The sequence below is a fragment of the Cervus canadensis genome, chromosome 13 (genome assembly GCF_019320065.1).
Source record: "Cervus canadensis isolate Bull #8, Minnesota chromosome 13, ASM1932006v1, whole genome shotgun sequence".
NCBI lineage: Eukaryota > Metazoa > Chordata > Mammalia > Artiodactyla > Cervidae > Cervus > Cervus canadensis.
In genome coordinates, this window is record NC_057398.1 from 25,969,024 (window position 1) to 25,983,045 (window position 14,022).

The 14,022-nt window shown below is 48.8% G+C and overlaps 1 protein-coding gene across 9 annotated transcripts in view; it reads left to right on the forward strand.

The window, feature by feature from the left end:
* Positions 1-14,022, forward strand: part of PRDM2 (PR/SET domain 2) — a 132,388-nt gene that overhangs the window by 100,287 nt on the left and 18,079 nt on the right. For 4 of the 9 annotated variants that reach the window (XM_043486308.1, XM_043486310.1, XM_043486303.1 and 1 more), the window contains one exon: positions 936-1,254. The exons of 4 other annotated variants lie outside the window; for them this stretch is intronic. In XM_043486308.1, the coding sequence (XP_043342243.1) occupies positions 936-1,083 (148 nt within the window). In that variant the 3' untranslated portion in view covers positions 1,084-1,254. Of the gene's footprint in view, positions 1-935; positions 1,255-10,106; positions 10,172-14,022 lie in introns of those variants that run through there. One more of the 9 variants, XM_043486305.1, reaches the window with a different exon arrangement.

Genomic DNA, 14,022 nt, shown 5'->3' on the forward strand with positions numbered 1-14,022 from the left:
TTCATTTTCTCTAAATGTAGAACACAGGACTTTTACAGGACTTGCTAGCGTCTCTAGTGAGGGCTTTTCCAGAATCAGTGAGCAGGTAGACCCATCCCTTCTCGGTAAGCCTTCTTGGTGCAGCAGGACTGTTGATAGTAAGGAGCTGCTCATGGGAACACATCTAGTTTCACTGTTTTAATTGTGGGCCTTGCTGCTTCCTCCATTGTAGAGCTTTTAGGTCCACTTGGCTTCATGGTGGTTGTTTAGTTGCTAAATCGTGTCTGATTTCTTGCGACCCCGTGAGCTGTAGCCTGCCAGGCTCCTCTGTCCATGGGATTTCCCAGGCGAGAATACTGGAGTGGGTTGCCATTTCCTTCAACAGGGTCTTCCCGACCCAGGGATCAAACTCATATCTGAATTGTAGGTGGATTCTTTACCGATGAGCTACCAGGGGAGCCCAGTTGGCTTTTTAGATCAGTCTGATTAGTCAACAAAACTCTGTTTAATAATAATAATGTTATTCGATTTTGGAAGTGGTTCTAAAGCAAGGTCCCCTGGTTCACCAGGAGTATTCTCAGGTGCCATGTGAGAACCTTTGACCCGTTTGGCCACAATCAGAGTTGCTTGGGGCTTCCCTTGCTGTGTCGGCACATAGTCCATTGAGTGCAAAACGAAGGGTTAAGTTTTTGTCAAAAGTTACTTTTAAAATATTGGCGCTTGAAGGGTGTGTAGGTTTTATTTATTTTTCTGGATTAAGAATTGAAAAAAGAAAACCATCGTGACGCTACAGTAAATTATTAGCTGCTTCAAAAATGACATTCGGTTGTGAACCATTAAAAGACTTGGGAACACTTTTATTAAACTTGCTGAACCACTGGGGTGATAGGATTTGTATGAGCTTGTTTTCTGCCTTATTTGGACCAGCTAAATTCCGTTTCAACTGTCTCTTACAGAAAGCGATCTGAAATTCAGGCGGATGGTCCAGAGAACATAGAAGCTTTTAATGGAATAAGTTCATGCCTGAATGTGCCTTCGCAGGTCCAGCTTATAACCCACAGCAGGATACCAGACAAAGAGCCGACGTTTTTGAAAATTCCTTGATAGATGCTACCCGGGTTACTCAGTAGGGTGTCATTTCAGTATTGACAGAAAGCTACAGATAGAGTTTAAAGTATTGGTTTATGTCCTGAATCAGAACATATTTAAGCATATTTCCATGTCAGTGTTTAGACAAGAGCCTACTGTATAATAAAGGTTTAGATGACCTCTTGAGTCTTGGCATTAAATCTAAGTGTGAATTTTAAGTAGAAAATATTTTTAAATGACCTAGAGTTTGTTTCACACATAATAATAGAAGGGGGTTTAGGCCTTAGGATACAATTCTGGCCTTTTTTTTTTTTTTAAGTTAGAATTTAAATTGAAAATTGCATTTGTGTCAGTACTTAATACTTGCCAAAAATATAACATTTTAATATTCTCTATTGGAATGAAGTTATTTAAAAGTCATGTGGATTCAATTTTCCTTGCAGTAACATTCTCTTCTCACTTGCTTTTTATAATCACATCCAATCCTTGCCAGCCCAGCTCGAGTTTAGGGACATTTTCAGATGGGTTCTATTTCCAAAGCTATTATTGGGCCTGTGAATTCAGGCACAATCTCCTATAGTGATTCAGTCAGCCAGCCATTCAGAAAACAGCTTTCACGGTCAGTCTGGATCAGGAAGGTGTTGGTCAGTAGATCTGACAGACTGTCCCATATACAGCAGTTTTCAGAGGACCCTTGTGTAACTGGACACCATGGAGGAGCTGAGGGTATTCCTGGCTGTTCCTTCCCTCCAGGCACTAACTCCCAGGAAGCTGTCTCACCACCTGAGGAAGAACAGTTGCCCTCATTTACAGACAAACCCATCGAGTCTGAGAAGGACCACATCACCTGTAGTCTGCCCCACTGCAGTAAACGAAGATTCCAAACCCTGCTGGTTCCAGCTCTTTGCTGCTGTGTGAAACCATCTGATTCACTGGGGTTATAAGATGGCCTTCCCAGGTGGTGTAGTGCTAAAGAATCTGCCTGCTAGTGCAGGAGACTCAGGCGACATGAGTTCAATCCCTGCGTCAGGAGGTTCCCCTGGAGGAGGAAATGACAACCTGCTCCAGTGTTGTTGCCTGGAGAACACCATGGACAGGCGCGTGATGGGCTACAGTCCATGGGGTCGCAAAGAGTTGGACATGGCTGAGCACACACATCCTACATAATCACTGCATTCCCCAAGTGACTGGCGCTGATGCCATCACCCACAGCGGGGTTTTGTTGGGGAGAAGTTGGGGAGCACGCTGGAAATAAACATTGGAATGCCTAGCCATCTGGCTGCTAATTCCCTGGGTTCCATGTGTCATTGGTAGGACAGGCTGCTGGCTGAGCCCTGGGCCTGGTCTGTGAGTGGCTGGGCTCGAGGAGGTGGTGTGTGTTCCTATGAGGCTGATGGCTGTGGTGGTGATGGTGACCACTGTCTTTTAGTGATCAGGACTTGAATCCTCACAATGATAGAGCCGGGGAGGCCCCACTGAGGAAACAGATGGGATGTGGTGACAGTCCCTGGTGGAAAGAGCTGGAATGTGGTGGGTGATGACTGCTGAGGAACTCTGGGAACAGGCTGCTGAAGAAACTGCTTGCTTTCCAAGGCCCAGGGAAAAAGATTCCTTTATGGAAACTGACAAAGCTCAGTTTGTTTTATAGTTGTTTCAGAGAAACACTCCCAAAGGCCCTCAGATGGTCCTTACTCTCCGTCTGGGCCCCCAGGCGCGGCGAATGAGCCTGGGGCGTCTGCGGATGCAGAGGTATCTGGGGAGCTCTGGATGCCTGACCGCCCAGGGCCCCTCAGGGTTTTGCTGTGACTTCATTTCAGGCCCTGGGATGTAGCTAAGGACACTGACTGGCCCCAGACCCTGATCTGCTTATCACCTGTCCATCCCGACCTGAAGTACTGCCCTTGTCTCTCCATCTCCTCCTCCTGCTCTTCTGCTCTCAGAGGCCCTTCACTCATTCATACATTCTTTACTTGATTTGTGAGCTTGGTTTGCTAAATGTGCCCCCTCCTAGAATGAAAGTTCTCCCTGAGCAGGAATTTCAGTGTGTTCACTGCTGCAGCTCCAGCATCCCCCACACTGCCTGCCAGGTAGCAGCTGCTTAATAAATGTTTGTCAAATGAATAAAATGTTCCTGGCTTCATCCCCTTTTTAGCTCTGTAGCCTTAGGCAAGTTCCTTAACCTCCAAGCCCCAGCTTTCCTATCTGTAAATAGCAATAACAGTCCATCTGACCAGGAAGGATGGTTGTGAAGATCACAGGTGTGCCCGCCCTTGTATGGGTTGCTGTTACCTCTGGAATCTCAGTTTGAATCTGACTCAAGGTTGGGGCTGGTGCTCAGGTGCAGAGGGCTGGACTTCGGCCAACGATGAGTTTCCATGGCCACACAGGTCGCGGTGGCCAGAACCTACCTTCATCATCTCTTGCCTCCACCCAGAGAAGGAACTCAAGTGGCTGTCACTCTGGCTTCTGCTGCCTGTGACCCTGGGGCCCTTTGCTGTGTCTCAGGCAGGCCTGTGCTTCATGTACTGACTGTTGTTCAGTTGCTCAGTCATGTCCGACTCTTTGCGACCCCATGGACTGCAGCACGCCAGGCTTCCCTGTCCATCACCAACTCCCAGAGCTTGCTCAGACTCGTGTCTATTGAGTTGATGATGCCATCCAACCATCTTGTCCCTGTCGCCCCCTTCTGACTGTAGCTGCTTCCCTTTCCCCCCTCAGATAATGAGCCATAAAACGAAATCATTTTTCAAATCATAATGGGAGAAAAAAAATTCTGTCATCCCCCCGTGTAACTTATTTTCTGTCGGTTTTGAATTTCAAAGTTAAAATGCAAATTTTTAAAAGCTGAGTTTGGAAGAAAACACTTCATTAGCTCTGTGAAACCATGAAAATTTAACGAAGGGACCCCAGTTCACCGAAATGAGAAGGATGGTCACTGAGGTTTCCAAGCGCTTAATGGCCACTGTTTTCAGGGCTTTACACATACTGCCCCATTTAATCATTGTACCAACCCTATGAAATACTTTTATGTTCTCCCACTTTACAGATGGGAACCTGCAGCACAGAGGTTGTGTGGCTTGTTAGTACCCAGCTGCCCAGTTGTGGACAAGAAGCACCAGCTAATTTGAAGGAATTAAAACTTATGCTTGAGGTGAACAAAAGTCTTGGTTCTTTCTGCGTGCCAGCTCAGTCATGTCAGACTCTGAGGTCCTATGGACTGTAGTCTGCCAGGCTCCTCTGTCTATGGGATTCTCCAGGCAAGAACACTGTAGTGGATTGCCATGCCCTCCGCCAGGGGATCTTCCCAACCCAGGGACCGAACCTGCGTCTCCAGCACGGGCAGGTGGTTGGTCCTTCCTGGTCAAGTCCAATTTGTATGTTCTCAGGAGACCACGCTGAGCAGTCTCAGCCAGCCCGGGTGTGAGGAACCACCTCGTCTGCCAGCTTTGTTAGGGGATGAGCAGATCCAGGCACCAGGGAATTAAACCTTGCTCCCTGGCATCACTTTTTAGTTCTTTTTTTTTTCCTTCTATTTTCATAGGAGTCTTTCCAAGCCATGGTTGGCAAGTGGGTTTCCATCTGTGCAAGGGGAGCAGCTGCCAGGGGTGCCCTGAGCAGGATTCCAGGCAGGGTCACACTCAGGGATCCGGGCCGGGCCAAGTGCCCGGTGTCCGTCTTGGACGCAGGAAGGGGGATGACTCTATGCACAGGCGTTTTGCTGCAGGTCTAATGAAGCTGTTACTTCCCTCACTTTTAAAAATTGCCCGAACACCATTTCACCTTTCCTGGGAGGCTCAAGGTGACCAGCACCTTGTGTTTGGTGGTGAAGGGACACCCTCAGAGTTGAGGTGTGCAGGATCCAGAAGCTTGAGATGTGGCTCAAGTATTTTTGGAGAAGGTTGTACTTCTCACTATCTCCTTTTTCATCTGTTATTTGTGGATATTGTCTGTACTCCCTGGCAGCCTTTAGATAGCTTCTGATCATTGTGGGCTGGGAAGCCGGATAGGGGCCCTATTGATGTGGTATGTAAATAAGGAGGTGGTTGTGTGTGCTCAGTCATGTCTGACTCTTTGCGACCCCATGGACTGTAGCCATGGATGGAACACTCCTCTGTCCACGGGATTTCCCAGGCAAGAATACTGGAATGGGTTGCCACTTCCTACTCCAGAAGGCTCTTCTGACTCAGGGATAGAATCTGCGTCTCTTTCATCTCCTGCATTGGCAAGTGGGTTCTTTACCACTGGCATCACCTGGGAATCCTCTAAAGAAGTGCTTAGGACCTGAGAACACCCAGGGACCTCCCTAGTAAGCAAAGTGCAGGGCAGAGAGGGGAGCGTTGAGTGTAAAACACTGAACTTGAACAGTAGACTGCTTGCTTGCTTTTAAGCTCACAAAGCACATGTTCTACATGTGGAGAGAATCAAAGGAATGTTTCGGTGACAGGGCACACAATTACTTCCTCAGCAAAAGTTTATCGCAGGAGAAGCACCTTAATTCTGCATTAAAGGTACATCTTTTTTATGGCCATGCCTGTGGTATATCATTTCTTAGTTCCCTGGCGAGGGATTGAACCCAGGCTCCCTACATTGGAAGCACAGAGTCTTAACCAAACTGGACCATCAGGGCAGTCCTTGCACCTTGATCCTTACCTGATGCCTCTGTCCTGTAATCTCTTTTTGGGATAAATGTTTTATTTGGTGCCAACTGTTCACAGGTGATTGAATCTGTAAGGAAACGCCTGGATATTCGTTCCATCCCAGGACTTGCCGCCCAGGCTGCTGGCCCTGCCTATTATGACTAGATTTTCCTCTTTAATTCATGATATTCCTCCAGAAGTTTTTCGGAGTTTCTATCATAATCAATGCATGGGCTTATAGGTGTTTTCTCCTCCTACCTCCTTCATTCATGTTTGGGCTCCTTTGAATGAACTTTAACCAGTGAGTTTGGTGAGGGGAAGTCTGGGTTAACTTGGCCTTCACGGAGGGGCCAGTTCTTTTGATGTACCTCAATAGATTGGCGTCAGATACTGTAGTTGATTTGTTGGTTCTGTTTAGTTACTTCATCACAATAATTAACACTATGTTTATAGCCTTAAAACTAAGAAATTATAGTTGTTTAGCCCATTGGTGCCAGCCAGCAGCAGGTGTTCCGTTAAGGTAATGTTCTGAATCTGGCTGGGCAGGTGCTTAGAGGGGAGAGTAGTTTGCTGGTCTGGTAGGTATTGTATGGTTAATTTCAGCCTGAGGTGGTAAATTTCCTGTGTTCCCTGCTGTGTGAAGGGGACCTAGTTTGGATTATTTCTCTGGGATGTTCACTTAGGGGACCACCTGCATCAGAAAACCACCTAGGAGGCTTATTAAGAATTCCAGACATACTAAACCATCATCTTTGGCAGGGGCTGGTGGTGGGCCTTTGAAGTCTTCCTTTTTATCAGCTTCTCCAATGAGTCTTACCCAGACTTCAGAGTTCCCCTTTGGGTCTTGTAAAGGGGGGAAAAGAATGACATGATATCACCACATCTCATCATTTCATTTGCTTCTGGTTTTCATTTTAAATTATTTTCCTTTGCTTTTTCAGTCTTTTTGATATCTTCATGGCATTTTTCAAGTCTGAATGCTTATGTAATAAAACACCGTGTGACAGATGAGCCAGGGCCACCAGAGAATTAGAAGAATCACTTCTGAGGGTCAGAGCCAAGGTGACCCTTGAGGATCCCTTGCCTTGCTCATTGTTGCTCTTCGTGTGTCTTTTTGAGGGGAATATACGACGTTAGGTCATTAACTGGTACAAGACTAGTATCACAGAGAGCCCTGCTGGTGCTGTGTTCACTCCACCCTACACCTACTGCAGCACCCAGCACACAGTAGGTACTTAGTGGTGGTGGTGTTTAGTCGCTAAGTCATGTCCGACTCTTGTGACCCCACAGACTGTAGTCCACCAGGCTTCTCTGTCCATGGGATTTCTCAGGCAAGAATACTGGAGCGGGTTGCCATTTCCTTCTCCAGTGGATCTTCCCGACCAAGGGAATGAACCTGTGTTTCCTGCATTCACAGGCGAGTTCTTTACCACTGAGCCCCCAGGGAAGCGCCAAAACAAGGTCCTCCTCCCTCTGTCTCCGGTTTTACCTAAGGAGTCCCTCTCAAGTAGACCCTCTGCAATACATGGCCATGGATAGCTTCTCTTGCATGTTTTGTTATTTCTGCTCAAAATGAGGAACGCCTCCCTCTGGGAGCCTAAACGCTGTTTGGTTTCACGACGCCATACTCACTTGACGGGGCTGTGCCAAACAAAGCTATTGCCCAGACTGGACTCAGAGCACATCTCACTCCCCTGGGCTGCTTCTCCATCTCACCCATGAGTCAGAGCCTCTGTGTAACGGGATCCAGCCAATGGAGTCAGAGGGCTGCACACAAGCCCTTGAGGAAGGCAGCACAGAGGTCTCCCATTTGCAGGTCATCAAGTCACATGTTCACCGTGACCTAAGGAATAATTGGCGTGGGTGCACTTTGCAGAGACAGGAGCCGGAGGGTGGGGTGGTGCCAGACATCTTTCTGAACTGCTGTTAGGATCCCAGCCATGGATAAAATGAGAAAAGAGCCGAGGCTCAGTTGGTTTTCGTTTAACCAACCCGGCATGTGCATGGATGCCCCTCCCTCCCCCAATGACACAGGGAGCACCCATGCCCTTCGATGCCCAGTTTTAAATGTAGCCAAGAGTCAGCTCTACTTGTTTCCAAACCTGTTTATGCCACTATTTTAACAATGTTTTATAATAATACAAACATAATCATGTGTATGGCTTCCCCGGTGGCTCAGCCTGCGAAGCAGGAGATGCTGCAGGAGCGGTGGGTTCGATCCCTCGGTCGGGAAGATCCAATGGAGGAGGAAATGACAACCCATTCCATTATTGCCTGGGAAATCCCATGGACAGAAGAGCCTGGCAGGCTACAGTCTACGGGGTTGCAAAGAGTCAGACACAACTTGAGAGACTAAAAAACAACAACGATTGTGTTTATAATAAACATAGTAATAAATATGCCAGTATTATTGGATGTGTATGATTAAATAGTATCCAAGCCTATGAAATATGAACATAGAGGTTTTTTTTTATGAAAAGCAAAGTCGGATGCTGAGAAAGGCTCATGGTAATTTGCTTAAAAACCTACCATTTCAATTAGGTGTGAGTGAGAAACGTTGAAAAATTCACATAAAGACAGAAACATTTTGCACTCAAGTTGCTCTTAAAAATTTCTGAAGTTCTTGCTCCACTTGAAGCAGTAAGTGGAGAATATCTATGTGATGCATTATCGGTGTGGTTTAGTTAAGAAAGATGGTAGATCTTGGCCCTTCATTCATTCATTGATTCGTCTATTGACTCAAGAATGCGGGGCCAATGCCTGCTGTCATGTGTTGGGCGTTGTTCCAGGAGGATGTCGAAGTGAGCAGAACTGACAAAATTCCCCACCCCTGTGGAACTCCTGTCCCGCTGAGAGAGACAGATGGTGAACAAGCAAGTAACTGTATAGAATGTCAGCTGATGAATGCTGTGGGGAGAAGTGAAATGGAAAGGGGAGTAGAGTTTTAAGTGAAATGAGGGCTACCATGTAAATGTAGCCTGACTGTAAAGGGACTATATGTATATATAGAGAGAAGAGGGGGTGGGGAGGGAGAAGGGAAACGATGCCTGTGAACATAGGGCAGGAAAGCCCTTGGCAGAGGGGACAGCAAGTGCAAGGGTCCTGAGGTAGCAGCATCTGTGCTCAGGGGACCAGGTCACAGAGAGGACCAGGAGAGGAGTCCAGGGAGGTAACCAGGGGCCAATTTATATTGGCTCATGCAGTTCTTGGGAAGATTGCGCTTTTATTCTGAGTGAGTGGGAGTCATTGAAGGGTTTTGAAAGGAAGAGTCATATGATATGACTTGCTTTTTGAAAGAATCACTCTGGCTGATATATTAAGAATAGGCTGAAAGGGGCCAATAGTAGAAATACTAGGAGGTGTGCACAATAACCCAGGTAAGCAACAGTGGTGGTTGGACTGGAATGTAGCAGTGGGGGTGATGAGTAGCAGTGGAATTCTGGATATCTTCTGAGGGCAGAGCCTCAAGATTTGCTGAGGATTGGACGAAAGAGAAGTCAAGGATTATGACAGGTGTTTCTGCCTCTGCATCCAGAGGGATAGAGTTGCCATTCAGTGATGAGGTGATGGAGCCAGTTTGTGGGGTACTTGTGTGCTGGGAATTCAGTGTAGGGGCATGTTAAGTTTGAGATGCCATTAGACACTCAAGGGGAGGGGAGTTGAATACACAGGTTTGTGTTTTAGAGGAAGGGACCCAGCCGGAAATGTATTAATAAATTTGAGAGTCCTCAAGGGTACACATGAACCTGAAAACCATGAAGCAGGCATCCCCCGGGAGTGAGTGCAGATAAAGAGGAACAGCCCAGAACTGAGGCTGGGGGAGCTCCAGTGTGAGGTTGGGGAGGTCTGGGAGAGCCTGGCAGTGTCCTGGGGCTGCTATGCCATCCGATGCAGGGGACCTTCATGGGCTGCAGGCTCCTCTCCTGGATTTGAGTAGGTGCTCTCCGCTTTGCACTCGTAAGTGGTTCTCCTCTTCACCATCGTAGAACATTTTGGGGCCTGCGGTGCTGGTGGACATGGCCCCCGGCCTCGTCCAGGTAGACACGCCAGCCAGAGTCACCCCAACTTTGCTGCCACTCCTCCAGGGGGGTGGACCGTTTCTGCCTGAGAAACCATCTGCAGCAAGCCAGGGGGACCCCAGGAAAATGCAGGGCTGCTCACAAAACTCTCAGACCAGCTTCCTGTAACAAGCAAGAGATCCCAGATCTGTAGTTTGCAGTTCAGAAAAGGCCCGAGGAACAGATTTCATGAGCTCTTTCCCCAATCCTTTTCCCATCTGCAAACTCCCCAAATCCCCTGGTGTAAAACTTGCTTTGAGACTCAGGCAGAAAAATGAGGATAAGAAACATGTGAGGGTGAGGGTAGGTAGTAACAAAGTAACAATCCCCTCTCTGTCCCCAGGAGTGGCCTTCAGAGACAGAAATGATCCCTTCTAGAAACCCTGTCTCTCTTCTTGCTGGGGTAAAGTAAGTTACACATTTTTTGCTTTCTTTTTCCTTCCCTCCCCTCCCACGTCCAAATGAAGCGAAGCAAAGGACAACATAGTAAAGTGAAGCCAAAATGTGTCCTGTACTTTCCACGGAACCCAAGGCTCAGTCAGCAGAAACTATTGGAGGTACATGCAGAGCACCCCTACCCCTCAACACACACAGTGTTTCTGCAGTCAGGTCCCTTGTTCTGAGCTCTCATATCCTCTCCTTTTGCTCCTTCCTGCTAACCACACTTTGTAATTTTATATTTGCTTTTGTATTATGCAGGTAATGACCTTCTCCTTCAAGGTCATACACCCAGTGTTCTAGACACTGGGTCTGTTCATTTGACTGCTCTAACCCTGTGCCCGGCATGGGGTCTGGTATATAACAGATGCTTGATGGATCAGTGCTGATAACCAGGAGGATGCTCGGTCTTGTTTAGTGTGTGGACAAGGCTCACTCCCCTTCATAGGCCCGGAGGACACCTCTCCATGATGGCACATGATGCCACGTGTACATGTGCAGAGTTGAAAATCTGGCTCCCAAAGAGAATAAGAATTCAAATTCAGGACGTGTTGCTTCATGTGGCTAATCTTAGAAATTTTCTGTCTAAAAAGGCTAAATTAAAAAAAAACAAAACACACCAAACTTTGGAGTGCTTAATGGGTACCGTCTGAGTTTCAGCATAACCCAAACCATGCCCTTGCAGTCACTGTGCCTTCAGAGTTCATGTCTGCCCAGCACTCCACTGTGCCCCGCAACACCAGGCAAGCACAGAGCAGTCAGTCAATACATAGTTATCAGATAAATGAGGAATGTACTTTTGGGGTGAACGACGGCCTGCACCCTCCTCTTGGGAACCTGCACTGCCTGTGGGCATGTGAACCTCACCCCCCAGAGTCAGTAAACGACTCTGACTTCAACCCCACGCCTGCCTCTCGCCAGCCAGCTGTGTGTTGTTGGGCAAGGTGCCGAACCTCTCAGTGCCTGTGTTCCTCACTCGTACACTGAGGCAGTACTCATCTCACGGGCATCTCGTGGAGACTGCATTTGTTATTCCACGTAAGGCCACAGGCACTGCGCTCAGCATGCAGTCAGCACGGACATGCTAGCTGCTGTAACGGGCATGGGTGACGAGAACCCGTGAAGCATCTGGGCAAACCTGTTCCACTGAACCTCAGTTTGGGAGATGCTGATCAGGAGGAAGGAAAATCAGGAAGGGTCTCATTCTCCGTCTGCCAGCGTGAGACTGTGGGCTCCTCAGGAGTGTCTGGATGGTGCCTCACGCCTGTCCCCTGCAGGGAGGGAGCCCTCCACAAGTGAGCGGTTCCCAAACCAAATGGAGTGCAAGATCCTAGTGAGGGCCGAGCAGCCCAGAGAGGAGTCAACAGCCTGTGTCCAAGTCATTTATCATCTATAGGCCACCTCCGTCTCCCGCTCTGTGAAAAAAAAAAAGGGTGAACTGTCCCAACCCTGGCCACCAGACCCTCTCTTTCAGGTCAGCTGGGATTCAGGGTGCAGGCCTTGGGGATCTCGGGGCAGAGATGGGGAGAAGGCTCAGGGGCGGCCTCTGTCCAGTCCCCTTCACCCTTGAGGAGGATGCCTGTAGGCCCACAGCGCCCCTGTCCTTTGGGCAGCGTCATCACCCACTGACTCACATCAGGTTCAGGCACATAGCAAGCGTGTCTTTCCCCTGGTTGTGCCAGCCCTGCGTCTGGGACACCCTGGCAGCCAGGCACGCCCACGCCTCCTGGGACAGGCTGGTCAAGATGCCTTGGGTAGCGAACAGCCCCTAAGCTCCCTCAAGGCTTTCCATCACGGCAGCCCCTTCTTCTCATTGACATCCTTGAACAGGCAGCATGCATCAAGTTTTAGAAATCCTGTGATCAGGACTCTCAGTTCCAACAACTCCAGACCATGTGAGGGTTTATCCCTGGAGTTGATTTAATCTTTTTAACTTCTTTGGTCTTAGACAACTCTAAAAGATGGAGTGTTCGTAATAATTAAATTTTAGTGTCCTTATAGAATTTTACAGTTTCAAAGAGCGTTCCCATCTGGACCTCATGGGAGCCCATTTCTGTCCCAAATTGGGAATCTGTTTTCTATGCATCCGTCGGTCTTGTCACACTTGCATTTGTTCCTTTTTCTTTTTGGCTTCCCTCCCATTCTTACAAGTTTCCTTTTGAGGAAAGCAGACTGTTTTGGCTCATCTAGAGAAGAGAAGGGCCAGCATCTGGGCTTGAACCGAGTGGTTCCAGGAAAAAAAAAGGCAGTGAGCGGCAGAGATGCGGCCAGGGGTCAGAGCTGAGCGTCAAGGGGTCTGCTCCTTTCTCCCTCTTGTCTGGGCTGCTCATCCCCAGCTTGCACCTCACAGACCATGACATCTCCTGCAGGTGTGACATCCTTCAGACATGACCCACTGCCCTGAGTGGAGTGGGGAGGGTGTGCTGGGGACCCTGGTTTGAGTGGGGTGGTGAGAGCAACCTTCTGGGAAGACACTGCCTTCAATGATTTGGTCTTGGAGCGACACAACCAGGCGCAGTTAGGGTTGGACTGCATGGGGAGCCTGGCTCCTGGTCTGCCTTTATCGTTTAGGGAACCGTCTCTGAGCACCTCCTGGTGGCAGGTAGGAGGTGGGTGAGGAATGCATAGACTTTCCGTACTCTCCATGACTGAGTCCCCGGGGGCAGCAGGCGAGTGGAGGCAATGACAAAGCTGGGAGTGCTCTTGTCCAGGCCATGCCTAGGAGGCTGCCTGCCCCCCAGGGTTGCTTTTGCCCAAGTCCATCGGGGCCTCAGGCTGCCCTTCCTCATTGTCCCCTACAAAGCAGTACAACCAGGCATTCTTGGTCCTTCCCAAGAAAAGCTTGCTCTGTGACCTTGAGCAGGTTACCATCTTGTTCTGGTTCATCGTCCTCATCTGAGAGTGATGGGCTGCTGACTTGGCCTCTGGGGTCCCCTGCCCTTTGCCTATCCTGGCAGGGCCAGAGGCAGCCACAGCCAGGATCTCCCAGCCAGGAAACTTCCTTTGGCAGAGGCCATTGCTGGCTGGGCCAGCCTTCCTATTGACCGGCTTGTGTCATGAGCTGTCATGTGTTTGGAGTTAAAGTCCAGCAGGGCTGGGGAACACATGGCCTCTGTAGATCTAAGAAAGTGAAGTGAAAGTGTCAGTTGCCTGGTCGTGTCCGACTCTTTGCGACCCCATGGACTATAGCCTGCCAGGCTCCTCTGTCCATGGGATTTCCCAGGCAAGAATACTGGAGTGGGTTGCCATTTCCTTCTCCAGGGGATCTTCCCGACCCAGGAATCGAACGTGGGTCTCCTGCATTGCAGGCAGTTCTTCACCAGAGAAGCCTGAAGACCTGAGAACCTGGCTTAAAAGCCTCAAGACCCAGGCGTGGTCTTTTGGAGCCAGCCCCAGCCCATGGCCACCCTCAGGGCTGATGATAGGGAAGGGAGCTGCCTGCGGAGAGGCAGACTTCAGTTCTGGGGTCAGATCTCTGCGGATCCTGTCTTCCTTTCTAACTTTCCCTCTTTCCGTTCTATTCACACCTCTCTGTGACCTACAAAGAGCTACTTAACCTCCCTTGCAATTGTCCCCTCAGCCATAAAAAGGCACAAGAAGCCATCTCACATGGTTAAGGGAATCATCTCACATGATTAAATGGAAAAAACCATCTAAGCCACCTGGAGAAGGAAATGGCAACGTCTTCCAGTATTCTTGCCTAGGAAACCCCACAGAGAGGAGCCTGGTGGGCTACAGTCTGTGGGGTTGAAGAAAGAGCTGGACACAACTTAGTGACTAAACGACAAACAACAATCTAAGCTACCAGGGCCCGAGATGCC